Source organism: Dreissena polymorpha, chromosome 10, assembly GCF_020536995.1.
Source record: "Dreissena polymorpha isolate Duluth1 chromosome 10, UMN_Dpol_1.0, whole genome shotgun sequence".
Taxonomy (NCBI): Eukaryota; Metazoa; Mollusca; class Bivalvia; order Myida; family Dreissenidae; genus Dreissena; species Dreissena polymorpha.
The window spans coordinates 87270953-87284001 of NC_068364.1; the positions used below are offsets into that span (position 1 = coordinate 87270953).

At 36.1% G+C, this 13049-nt stretch overlaps 4 protein-coding genes across 6 annotated transcripts in view; 1 reads left to right on the top strand and 3 right to left on the bottom strand.

Annotated features, from left to right (window-relative positions):
- LOC127849306 (trehalase-like) overlaps positions 1 to 3518 on the bottom strand; it is a 64834-nt gene extending 61316 nt beyond the window's left edge. The window contains exons 1-3 of the mRNA XM_052382025.1: positions 3235 to 3518; positions 2506 to 2606; positions 1116 to 1254 (exon numbers count right to left, since the gene is read on the bottom strand). Of these exons, the coding sequence (XP_052237985.1) occupies positions 1116 to 1254; positions 2506 to 2606; positions 3235 to 3383 (389 nt within the window). The 5' untranslated portion in view covers positions 3384 to 3518. The remainder of the gene's footprint in view (positions 1 to 1115; positions 1255 to 2505; positions 2607 to 3234) is intronic.
- Positions 1 to 3589, bottom strand: part of LOC127847565 (trehalase-like) — a 230371-nt gene extending 226782 nt beyond the window's left edge. The window contains exon 1 of one of the 2 annotated variants that reach the window (XM_052379574.1): positions 3428 to 3589. The gene's annotated coding sequence lies outside the window, so the exon portion shown is untranslated. Of the gene's footprint in view, positions 1 to 3416 lie in introns of both variants that reach the window. The other variant, XM_052379575.1, reaches the window with a different exon arrangement.
- Positions 1 to 13049, bottom strand: part of LOC127847573 (RING-box protein 2-like) — a 223944-nt gene that overhangs the window by 209075 nt on the left and 1820 nt on the right. The window contains exons 2-3 of one of the 2 annotated variants that reach the window (XM_052379587.1): positions 9378 to 9425; positions 6145 to 6292 (exon numbers count right to left, since the gene is read on the bottom strand). In XM_052379587.1, the coding sequence (XP_052235547.1) occupies positions 6174 to 6292; positions 9378 to 9425 (167 nt within the window). In that variant the 3' untranslated portion in view covers positions 6145 to 6173. Of the gene's footprint in view, positions 1 to 5273; positions 6293 to 9377; positions 9426 to 13049 lie in introns of those variants that run through there. The other variant, XM_052379585.1, reaches the window with a different exon arrangement.
- LOC127849305 (uncharacterized) overlaps positions 1 to 13049 on the top strand; it is a 228175-nt gene that overhangs the window by 121959 nt on the left and 93167 nt on the right. The window lies entirely within an intron of this gene.

Consider the following 13049-nt stretch of genomic DNA (forward strand, 5'->3'; position numbering starts at 1 on the left):
TTCATATTGGAGAACTCTCAGAACTATATACGAGCCTCAGTCCGTATTGGAGAACTCTCAGAACAATTTAATAGACACGGTCCATATTGGAAAACTCTCAGGACTATATACAAGCCACAGTCCATACTGGAGGACTATATAATAGACACAGTCCATATTGGAGAACTCTCAGAACTATTTCATAAACACAGTCCAAATTGGAGAAATCTCAGAACTATATAATAGACATAGTCCATATTGGAGAACTCTCAGAACTATTTAATAGACACAGTCCATATTGAAGAATTCTCAGAACTATATACTAGACACAGTCCATATTGAAGAACTCTCAGAACTATTTAATAGACACAGTCCATATTGGAGAACTTTCAGAACTATTGAATAGACACAGTCCATATTGAAGAACTTTCAGAACTATATACTAGACACAGTCCATATTGGAGAACTCTCAGAACTATTTAATAAACACAGTCTATATTGGAGAACTCAAAGAACTATACAAACCACAGTCCATATTGGATAACTCTCAGCACTATATACTAGACACAGTCCACATTGGAGAACTCTTAGAACTATATACAGGTCACAGTCCATATTGGAGAACTCTCAGAAGTATATACAAACCACAGTCCATATTGTAGAACTCTCAGAATTATATACTTGATAATGTCCATGTTGAAGAACTCTCAGTACTATATACTAGACACAGTCCACATTGGAGAACTCTCAGAACTATGTACTAGACACAGTCCATATTGGAGAACTCTCAGAACTATATACAAACCACAGTCCAAATTGGAGAACTCTCAGAATTATATACTAGATAATGTCCATGTTGAAGAACTCTCAGTACTATATACTAGACACAGTCGACATTGGAGAACTCTCAGAACTATATACTAGACACAGTCCATATTGGAGAACTCTCAGAACTATATACTAGACACAGTCCACAATGGAGTACTCTCAGAACTATATACTTGACACATTCCACAATGGAGAACTCTCAGAACTATATACTAGACACAGTCCACAATGGAGAACTCTCAGAACTATATACTAGACATGTCCATATTGGAGAACTTAAATAACTATATACAAGCCGCATCCTCTACTTTTCCACGGCGTCCTCTGGTTCCCACGTGACGAGTTCGCTACCGGGCAGGTCGAAGAACCGATCCACGAATGCCCGAAGTTCGGAGGAATTGTCTTTGACGCTGCTGTTCAGACTATTAAACGCATTCATCATCGTTTCTGAAAGTAAACGCATGAGTTTTGTTATATAATACGTGCATTGAATTATTTTTTTTAATACGTAAAGAAAGTAAACATACAATATAGATATGTAGAAGCATCGAATGACCAAACGATGAAGTGCTGCGCTCTATGCAGTTATCATGCATGTGTACCATACATCAGAACAAACAATCAGAAACTAAACACCTTTATTTAACTCAAAGGTATACTGTTAAAATCATGCGATGCGTCGTTAAAGCGATATCGGTCATGGTGCATGAAGGCATTACATAACCAACTGAGATCATGTGTACATGAATGAGTTAAATAACTAACCGAGGTCAAGTTGCATAGATGCAAGACTTAGAAGACTTCAGTTATCAATCGAGGTCAGCTTTCATTAAGGCGTCATGTAACGCCTGTAAAGTTATAAGAATACGTTAAGTAGCCTTCTGAGATAAGATTGCATGAATTTCTTACCTAGGTCACCTTTAAGGGGCTTATCGATCTACCTTTCCGGGACCTTTTTAGGGGGCATATAGATCTACCTACCCAGGTCAGATTTAAGGGGCATATTATTTTACCTGTCAGAGTCCGATTAAAGGAGAATATTGGTGTACCTACCTGAGTACACTGTAATGTGCATGTTACGAGGACCGTTATATAGAGAATAATAGGCTGGTGATGTGGATGGAGAATGGTTATCTGGCAAGTCGGAGGAAGTTATCGGGTGAGCCGAAGGCGAACCCGATAAGATCCTCCGACGAGCCAGATAACCATTCTCCATCCACGTCACCAACCTATTATTCTATTTATCCTGTCACATTTGCAACATTCGTTGAAATGTTTCTTAAATATATAGTTTTCCAGTTTTTTGTGTTTAAATATTTAATATGGGAAAAAAAACACGCCGCAGCAAAAACATTGTGACGTCACGTCATGCAAAACGCTTAGGCTAGCTTCCGTCTTGTTAAACAACACAGAAATCGAGTCAATCGTTATTAATTCAATACACAAAGACGAAATTATGCTGTTAAAATAATAATTACAAACAGTACTTGACACGTATGTTGTATTTTTTTTAATTGAAAACAAGTATATTTTATAAATAGAAAATAGTACAGGCGTGCGCATGCGCGGACAGCAACTGACGGATATTCGAGGTCACGTGGTCATCTAGCCTAATATCTTTTGAGATATTAGGTTACCTGGTTATCGGGCTGATTTAAAGGCATGTGACAGGATAAAAATGCATATCGGTATACTTACCTGGGTCTACTTTTAGGGGCATATCGACAAATGTCTTTGAGTCTTTGAAAAGTCCTGCTGTCTGCACCGCATTCAAGAGAGGCCCGTGACACCAGATATCGCTTAAATAAACATGGAAAACATTTACATGAGGGAATATATATATATATATAGTAGTCATGGGACAATCCTGTTCCATTAAAGGCTCGCGCCATATGCACTGAAATGTTAATCTGGGACGGCAATATCCTCCTGCAGATCATTTGTGATTAAAAGACACATTCTTGAAAAAAATAGCATGAGAGCGGACTTTGCCGACGCGAATAAGCCTGTGTGTGGTGCACGTGTTTAAAGCTCGATTGTCCATGACGAGCTTCATTTATGTGTACGACAATAGTACGTAAATATGTGGCATTATTCATGCAGTCTTATCGAAGTTAATAATTTTAACGTTTATATTTTTTCCCACCGTATATCAATAATGCACACAATTTGAATCTTTATACTAGTATTTGATGAGTCACCCAAATGTTTGTACCTACGTGTTAAAATATGGATTAGGTGATGCGTTGTTTTTTCTCCTTTTTTTCATTTTATGTGTATCAGTTCAAATATTCATACATAATTTTAATAGCTTTTGCCAGTTTGCATCTACAAAAAAAAGTATACATACAGAACATATTCTTATTTAGTAAGATGGTAAGAGTTTTGAACATTTAAACATAAAAAATGAGGTATCGTGGCCTATACCTGTCGCACGCAGGCTCCGCATATATTTCCGGAATTAGCAACAATAGTAGAAGTGTACTCCAAAACTTCCGGTTCGCCATCCCTGTAGCGGTTTGGGGCGACTGTGAAAATGCCGAATTATAGTTTCTTCCCTGGCTGATATCTGCCATCACAGTGACGTAGCGTGTATCTTAACAAGATACCTCTCAGAAAGGTGTCCAGTACGTTTTCAAGAATTTCATTCATTCGCAATAGTTAAAAATATAAGTGTGAAATTGGGCTCCGGACGATTGCGATACGCAAAACGAACTTTTCAGAGGGAGAATTTATCTTTGAAATTCTTGTAAGAATCTAAAAGCATCCTCAACTGATATATGAGCCGAACGTTGAAAGGAAGGCTAGCAACGCCGTGCTTCAGATTCCGACGTTGGTAAGACCGATGACCCAGTCAGAACAAGCGGGTAATGAGATATAAAACCACTCATATCATCTTATACAAACAAACTATCCGTTGATCATCCAAAACGAACGTTTCAAAGTATTTACAAGGTTAGACATGCGATAAATATTTATTTGATAAATCTTGGGTGTTGTTGGACTTGAATCAAGGATGATGTGCGCGAACGCTAGTAATTTGTGATTATGACATTTTTAATCAAATGCATTTCATTGTTCAAGATATCATGAAACACAACTATTGTTGTATTACTTAATTGTGATTTAAAATAAAGCTGTCGAATGACATTGGGCACGAGTTTTCTAACGATTATCAAGAGTTTCTGGCATTGTGTTCGTAAACAAATTGTACGCATTTAGTAGGAGCCGATACACGTTAGATATCACGACCGTTAATCACGCGCTCCACCTCTTTTTTGAGATGCATTAATAAATGAGCCAATGCTACTTCTGAGGTGGCGCTCAGGCTCGGATGTTTTAAAATTTAACGTATAATTTTACAGGGTGATGAGGTTTTATATGGTGTTTTTTTTCAACACATCTCGTATTATTTTTTAAATCGGCAAATGTAGTACGATTCAGCGATTATATAATCATCCAATTTATATAACTTAAATGACTCCTTCAGCTCTTTACTATTTGGCAAATAATCCCCACAGTTGACCTTGATCCCTTTCGCCCTTCGTGCTACATGTATTTAATTAGGTATCTTAGCATGAAGTTGCCTTACACTATTGTAATACGTTTTTGAGTTATTGAGCAGGATAAGTTTTCTTTTTACCTTGATGCCACCAACTCTATATGCGATCCCAAGCGAGACCTTGATATAAGCTCGACTTAATAAGTTTATTATATCCGCCTAATGTGTGCTAAATTAACGGGGTTGAACCCCTGAATGATGTACAAGTAAAGGGCTTGTTGTCCAGGTTTTCAATTATTTTGATAACCCTGGTTACAAGATTTGTGTATGGCGGGCCGCTTCAAACAGGTGGTTTCCGGCAAAAATCATTAGTATGCATTGACCAACCTTGATGAAGCTTTGGAAATATTGAATATGCTTTACTTCGAATTGTATATTCATATCTTTTATCATGAATAATGTAAATTTTCAGCAAAACATAAAATCACTTATTTTAAAACCACAAATATGAATGTAAAACACGCCTACAAGTTGGAGTATTTTAAGAACTGACAGTAGATAGCACTTAAATGTTTTGGTTTCTTCTTTGTAAAAAGAGACTACCGGTATACAAGTTACTCATCATTCAGACATCAACGAGAAAAATGCAAGATGTGCATGGCCTTATATTATAACATGGTTTTTAACTCTGAACGAGTCAAGTCTTCCATGTAAATAAAAAAGTATAATTAATATGACGATAAAGTGTTAACATCTGTACACATGTACTAGATTTGTTTTCAAGAATTTGCCCAGTGGATGCTCTTTCGATAGAATATATCCCTTTACCCAACGGTGCTGTTGTTAATATTTCGCACAAAAAAAGCAATGGTGGATTTTTCACTGCATCAAATGAATTCCCATATAATGCACATATGAAAGCTTAAGAATTCAATATAGTTGTTTTGAAATTATAAACAACATGAAAATATGAATTCTTTATTATTTCCATATCATATACTGATTTTTAGTTACATTTAATTTTAAAGCCAACTCTGGGGGCATTTGGTTTATAACACATACAAGGAATAAGTTAAATATACAGCTTACATTTTTGTGACTGAAAATTGAATTTTTTAAATAAATATCATTGATTATCGCTATGACTTTTAACCCAAACACATTTTTATGCAAGCATTTCCCTACGACTTATGAACATGATTTCAACAAACTAATACAATAAACAACAATACGAACAAAGCAAATACAAGGAATTGTTTAAACAAAGTTTCATACAAATGCTTTTGTGAACTTAAATTAAATCTAAAAATTAAAACAGACTGTCTCAATCTAGAAGACCAAATCAAAATTATTTTCAAAAAAGACAATTTTTTACAAGTAATAAATAAACTAAGAGTGGTGCATATATATAATGTCCAATAATGAAACACTGGTTCAAATGTACATTAACATGAAAAATACAAGACATAAATGTATTATTCTCTTTAAAAAATTAAAATTGACGCTTATTGCATAATGACAAAAGAAATAATTATATCAAAAAGTCAAAACTATCCTACATTTCCAATTAACTGTATGACTTTTTTATCAAGTGTCTTTCCAAGATACGTGTACTATCTGATACAATGTGTTTTACCACAGGATTACATGGTAAATGAAGGACACTTATCATCTTCAAATTAAATTGAAATTCATGTACTAACAAGCATTTGCACATGAAATGTGTTTGTGATAAACAGAGAGCTGGTGGGAATTTTTTGTTCATTTCAAAGAATTGAAATCCATCCTGTAGAGGCACTGAAGAGTTTATACTGTTTGTGGTGAAATTAAAAGAGGTAAATTCAGTGGATTCAAATTTGGATCACTATTTTCCTATTCTTTGCACAACCCAGTCCTGTTGGCACAGTGGACATCTGTTGTTCTGTTTCGTCCAGAGCGTCATACAACAATTGTGGAATGAATGGTTGCATTCACCCCAAACCACTGAAACAGCAAAACAACATTTAGCAGAACCTGAACATAGTTGGGTGTGAGACTGTTGTATCAGCTAAATGTTTATATATCAATATCATGTACAGTAGCAGCGTGTCAAGTTAGTAGAAAGTTGCACTTGCAAAACTTTGCGCTTTGCTTTTCAATCAACTCGCAAAATGGCAAATAATACCATGAAAAAGTTTTTTTCATATTTTATCTACTGACAACTGTCTCCATGAGATACACATGTTTGCCAAATATCAAGTTGCTATCTTCAATATTTGACCTTGAAGGATGGCCTTGACCTTTCACCACTCAAAATGTGCAGCTCCATGAGATACACACACATACCAAATATCAAGTTGCTACTTTCAATATTGCAAAAGTTATGGCCAAGGTTAAAGTTTTGGGACAGACACACACATACAATGACACACAGACACACACATACAATAACAGACAGACAAACACATACAATTACAGACAGACAGACAGACAGGCCAAAAACAGTATACCCCTGATCATTCGATCTGGGGGCATAAAAATCACTCTGGTTCAGTTACATTTCAGTGCAATTGAATTGACATCTTTAGCTGATCACAATATAGCTAATCTGCACTGTATACTGATGCAATGCCTGTTTAGTACTTAGAACAAAGGCCATTGGCAAATTTCCACTGGCAGAATTTAAACAAGAGGGCCAAGATGGCCCTAGTTTGCTCACCTGAGAGGAGTCGGTTCATTCAATCTTTACCAAATGTCAAACTTGACCTAGATATTGTCCAGACAAACATCCTGGTCAAGTTTCATCATTATTTCATCTGCGAGTCATGATCAATGTACCTATGAAGTTTCATGATCCTAGGCGTAAGCATTTTTGAGTTATCATCCGGAAACATTTTTTTAAGTAGAGTCACCGTGACCTTGACAGCCATTGTGTGTATACGTTTTTTGGTACTGTGACCTTGACCTTTGACCTAGTGACCTGATAATCAAAAGAGGTTATCTGCAAGTCATGATCAATATACCTATGAAGTTTCATGAACTTAGGCATAAGCGTTCTTGAGTTATCAGCCAGAAACCATTTTACTATTTCAGGTCACCGTGACCTAAACCTTTGACCTAGTGACCTGAAAATCAATAGGGGTCATCTGCGAGTCATGATCATTGTACCTATGAAGTTTTATGATCCTAGGCATAGGCATTCTTGAGTTATCATCCAGAAACCATTTTACTATTTCAGGTCACTGTGACCTTGACCTTTGACCTAGTGACCTGAAAATTTGGGTCATCTTCGAGTCATGATCAATGTACCTATGAAGTTTCATGATCCTAGGCATAAGCGTTCTTGAGTTATCATCTGGAAACCATTTTACTATTTCGAGTCACCGTGACCTTGACCTTTGACCTAGTGACCTGAAAATCAATAGGCGTCATCTGCGAGTCATGATCAATGTACCTATGAAGTTTCATGATCCTAGGCCTAAGCGTTCTTGAGTTATCATCCGGTAACCATTTTACTATTTTGGGTCATCGTGACCTTGACCTTTGACCTAGTGACCTGAAAATCAATAGGGGTTATCTGCGAGTCATGATCAATGTTTCTATGAAGTTTCATGATCCTAGGCATAAGCGTTCTTGAGTTATCATCCGGAAACCATTTTACTGCTTTGGGTCACCGTGACCTTGACCTTTGACCTACTGACCTGAAAATCAATATAGGTCATCTGCAAGTCATGATTAGTGTATCTATGAAGTTTCATGATCCTAGGCATAAAAGTTCTTGAGTTATCATCCAGAAACCATTTTATTATTTCGGGTCATTGTGACCTTGACCTTTGACCTAGTGACCTGAAAATCAATAGGGGTCATCTGCGAGTCATGATCAATGTACCTATGAAGTTTCATGATCCTTGGCATAAGCGCTCTTGAGTTATCATCCGGAAACCATCTGGTGGACAGACGGACCGTCATGAGCAAAACAATATACCCCCTCTTCTTCGAAAGGGGGGGGGGGCATAATGAGAAAACTGCCCCCCTACCAGCAGCCCTGTTATTCAACTGACCGGATTCATTTTTAAACTCAACTCTCGTATCAAGGAAACAAATGTTCTGAGCAAATCTCATGAAAATTGGGCCAAAAATGTGACTTCTACTGTGTTCACATGTTTTCACTATATACATATAGAGAAAAATGCCCCGCCCACTGGGGGCCATGTTTTTTCACCGATCCCGACCATTTTCAAAGTCGTCCGAGTTATCAATAAAACCAATGTTTTGACCAACTTTCATGATGATTGGGCAAAAATTGTGACTTCTAGAGTGTTTACAAGGTTTCTCTATAGCCAAATAGGAAAAACTGCCACTATATACATATAGAGAAAAATGCCCCACCCACTGGCCGCCATGTTTTTTCACCGATCTCGACCATTTTCGAACTCGTCCGAGACATCAATTGAACCAATGTTTTGACCAACATTCATGATGATTGGGTAAAAATTGTGACTTCTAGAGTGTTTACAAGGTTTCTCTATAGCCAAATAAGGAAAATTGCCCCGCCCACTGGCAGCCATGTTTTTCAACGGATCTAAACCTCTTTTGAACACAACCAAGATATCATTAAGACAAACATTTTGACAAAGTTACATGAAGATTGGGCATGAAATGTGACTTCTACAGTGTTTACAAGGTTTTTCTTTTTTTTTTACCTAGTGACCTAGTTTTTGACCCGGCACAACCCAGTTTCGAACTCGGCCAAGATTTCATTGGGACAAAGCTTCTGACAAAGTTTCATGAAGATGGGACAAGAAATGTGGCCTCTAGAGTGTTTACGAGCAAATGTTAACGGACGGACGGACTGACATACGACGGACAAAGACCGGTCACAAAAGCTCACCTAAGCAATCAGGTGAGCTTAAAATCTAACTTGCATTTTACAAAGATAATTTACAGGGAGCCTACGGTAATTTGGAGCCCTGAGTAGTTTCTTGTTGAAATTTTAATAATTTTGAATATTTGTATGATATCAATAGACTTTTTTATTTATATTTTTTCAAGTACAGAATTTACAATTTATTGTACCAATGTAACTTACCAACACAGTCATCTTGCTTGTTTTCTGATTGACATCGTAGACATGCATCTGACAAATTAAATGACAGTAATTATTTGAAGTTGAATATCTGTAGTACAGGTAGTAATAAAGTAAACAAACTTAAAGCTCAACATCATTTGAGCCTTGTTTTGAGAAAACTGGGCTTAATGCATGTGCGCAGTCCGCAAAGGCTAATCAGGGACACAATTTCCACCTAAACTTGATTTTCGGTAAGGAAGGACTTCCTTGAAACTAAAAATACCATAAGAGCGGAAAGTGTTGTCCCTGATAAGCCTGTGCAGACTGCGCACATGCATTAAGCCCAGTTTTCTCACAACGCGGCTCATTTAATTAAAACATAAAATATTACCATGCAATCAAACTAAATTTTGAACTTTCAACCAATTAATTTAGTTGAACTTAATTACATTATTAACATTGAAAGCAATGTCTGCATTTGAGCTACCTTAACCAAAAATTTCAGCACATAACTTCCATGGAAACTCAAGTTTTTGAGCTGCAACCATTTTCCTATTTTAAGTACCAATAACCTTGACCCGACTGGCTGCTAATTCTGTATGTATTTACACTTTGAGACTGTAATCTCAAAGATTAGTTGAAAGGCAGTTTATGGGTTTTGTTAATTTAGATTTGGGAGAAAAATCATTATTTATAGATGGTTTTTATTTCAACTAGAATCTGCTGCATCAAATATTGACTGTGGTCATAATCAGAATTCATATTGACCGAAAAATGATTTTTTAGGAACACATGTTAAATTGCATGCGCAAGTCTAAAAGTTTGTCTGTTAAGTAACGATAGGCAAAGATACATTGTGTATATGTAGATTTAATATTGGGGAATATTTACAGAAATGTATGGTTTTCATGTTAATGTTTAATAATAACTATTGTTTTTCTTTATATGTTTTATTTTAAAACTCTGTCAGATACTACATTTGTAACACTGATGCCTTATTTGTCTTCGTTGAAATAAGCTGTATGGAACTTTTTAGATTGATGAGGATGATAATGATGATAATAATATGAAACAAGAGATGTGTTTGTCAGACACACAATGCCCCCTATTACGCCGCTTTGAAGCTATATATTTGACCTTTGACCTTGAACGATGACCTTGACCCTTCACCAATCAAAATGTGCAGCTCCACGAGAAGTAAGAGATTGAATGGAGAAATTAACTTTTCTTTTTTTTTTACCTTTGACCTTAAAGGATGACCTTGACATTGACCTTTCACCACTCCAAATGTTTAGCGCCAGGAGATACACATGCATGCCAAATATCAAGTTGCTATCTTCAATATTTAAAAAAGTTATGGCCAATGTTAAAGTTTTCGGGCGGACAGAATTTTTCACATTTGACCATGAAGGATGACCTTGACCTTTCACCACTCAAAATGTTCAGCTCCAAGAGATACACATGCATGCCAAATAATAAGTTGCTATCTTCAATAGTGAAAAAGTTATGGCCAATGTTAAAGTTTTCGGATGGATGGAATATTTGACATTTGACCTTGAAGGATGAACTTGACCTTCACCTTTCACCACTCAAAATGTTCAGTTCCAGGAGATACACACGCATGCCAAATATCAAGTTGCTATCTTCAATAGTGAAAAAGTTATGGCCAATGTTAAAGTTTTCGGATGGACGGACAGACGCCATATATCAGACATTTGACCTTGAAGGACGACCTTGACCTTCACCTTTCACCACTCAAAATGTGCAGCTCCATGAGATGCACATGCATGCCAAATATCAAGTTGCTATGTTAAATATTGAAAAAGTTATGACCATTAAAGTTTTCGGACGGACGGACAGACTGACATACTGACTGCCTGACGGACAGTTCAACTGCTATATGCCACCCTACCGGGGGCATAAAAAGATAATAATGTTCAGTTATGATGATAATAATTGATAAGGACAGTATTTTGAGAATGGAGAATACTAAGTTTACTCATAACAATGAGCACAAGTAAATTTCTGTGAAAATTGAACTACATTTTTTTGCATTTAAATGAGTTTTTTACTGACATAAAAATTGTTGTTTCGACAGACAATAACAACCACAAAGTTTCATGATTAAGTGGTCGTCAGGACTTAATACACAAACAAAATAAGTGTGAAACATAGTAATTAGATGTTGGATCGCAAAAATGTCTCATTTGCAAATGATTATTTAAATTGCAGTAACAAGAAACTTTAAATTGCCCTAAATTTTATGTTAGAAAAAAATTACCAATGTTGTCAAAACAGTGTCTGTCTTGATATTCATCCTCTTACTTGCATTGATGTTGACATAAATGTTCATTTTATTCCGGAGCTTATACTACCATGGGCAATGTTTGTGTACAGAATCAACCAATCAATCATTTCAACACTGTAGTGGAGAATGTACCCATAAACTGCATAAATCCATACTAGTTTTTCTTGAATGCTCTGAGCTTTTCTGCGTACATACATACAGCTCAGAGTTCTTCTTGATTAGACCAAATTCAATGTTAAAAAATAATTTTTCACATATGTCTATAAAATCGATTTCAATAAACCTAATACATCGTGACAAACACAATACCTGTTATCATGAACATCAATTGGTGAGTCATTTGTGGAAAAAAACTAACAAAAAAACTACTTAACACAAAAACCCTTATCAAAGCCGAAGTTTTGAATTAATGATTCAATCTATCTTATGGAGGTTCCAGAGAAAGTTGATGTATTACGATTGGTTGATTAGACACGAGCTCTTTCTCACAGAGAATTCTGAAGAAAGTCGATAGCGTATATGTGTATTTTCAAAGTCGGAACACTCTGTGTTTTCTATTGCAAAAACTTACACATGTTCATGATCCGTTGATGTGTTTGAAACTTTGGATTAATATCATTACTATGCGAGCACACCATATCATGTTAGTTGTTTTAATTTGCGCATTAGTGATATATCATATACATATATATATCATTGTCTATGATCTTTTAGTGTTTATTCATGCTAAAAAATAGTTAATGATGCTAATATTACCGATTAAAGTTCTGCCCAGAATCTGGGCGACATGTTTCTTTGAAATATCTTGTTACCAGTTGCAACTCCCAGCGACCCGGAGGGTCAATAGCTGGGAGTTGGATTATTGTAACTAAAATCCATACCAGCAAATACATCTATAATACTGCCATTTAAAATGTACACAACATGTGACAAGTTATCTACCTTTTACATAGTGTAATTCTAAATCTATTGTCATCACAGGTACACAGCATAAGCGTTAACATTAGTTGGATGTGTTGGATTAAAATTGATTACGTATCCAAAATAGTCGTTCTATCTACAAATCGTAGAAAATAAGAAATCTGAACAGGGATTTCAATCCTGCGTTTTGACACGAGCAATTTGAAAATGACTCGTTTTTGACCCGACCATTTTTTCTGTCGTGCGTCATTTTGACGCACCGAAAAATTTGACCCGCGCATCAGTCAGTTTACATCTAACCATATTTCCATGATGTAAATCCCTTTATGCTTCTGATTGACATTCATGCCCCAGTATTGGAAACTCGGTCAATACATAGAGGGGATACCACAGGCGTCGTTTATCTTATCTAATCTCTTCCAATAAACATGTCATCGTTTAAAGAGTGCGTATGCGCATTAATT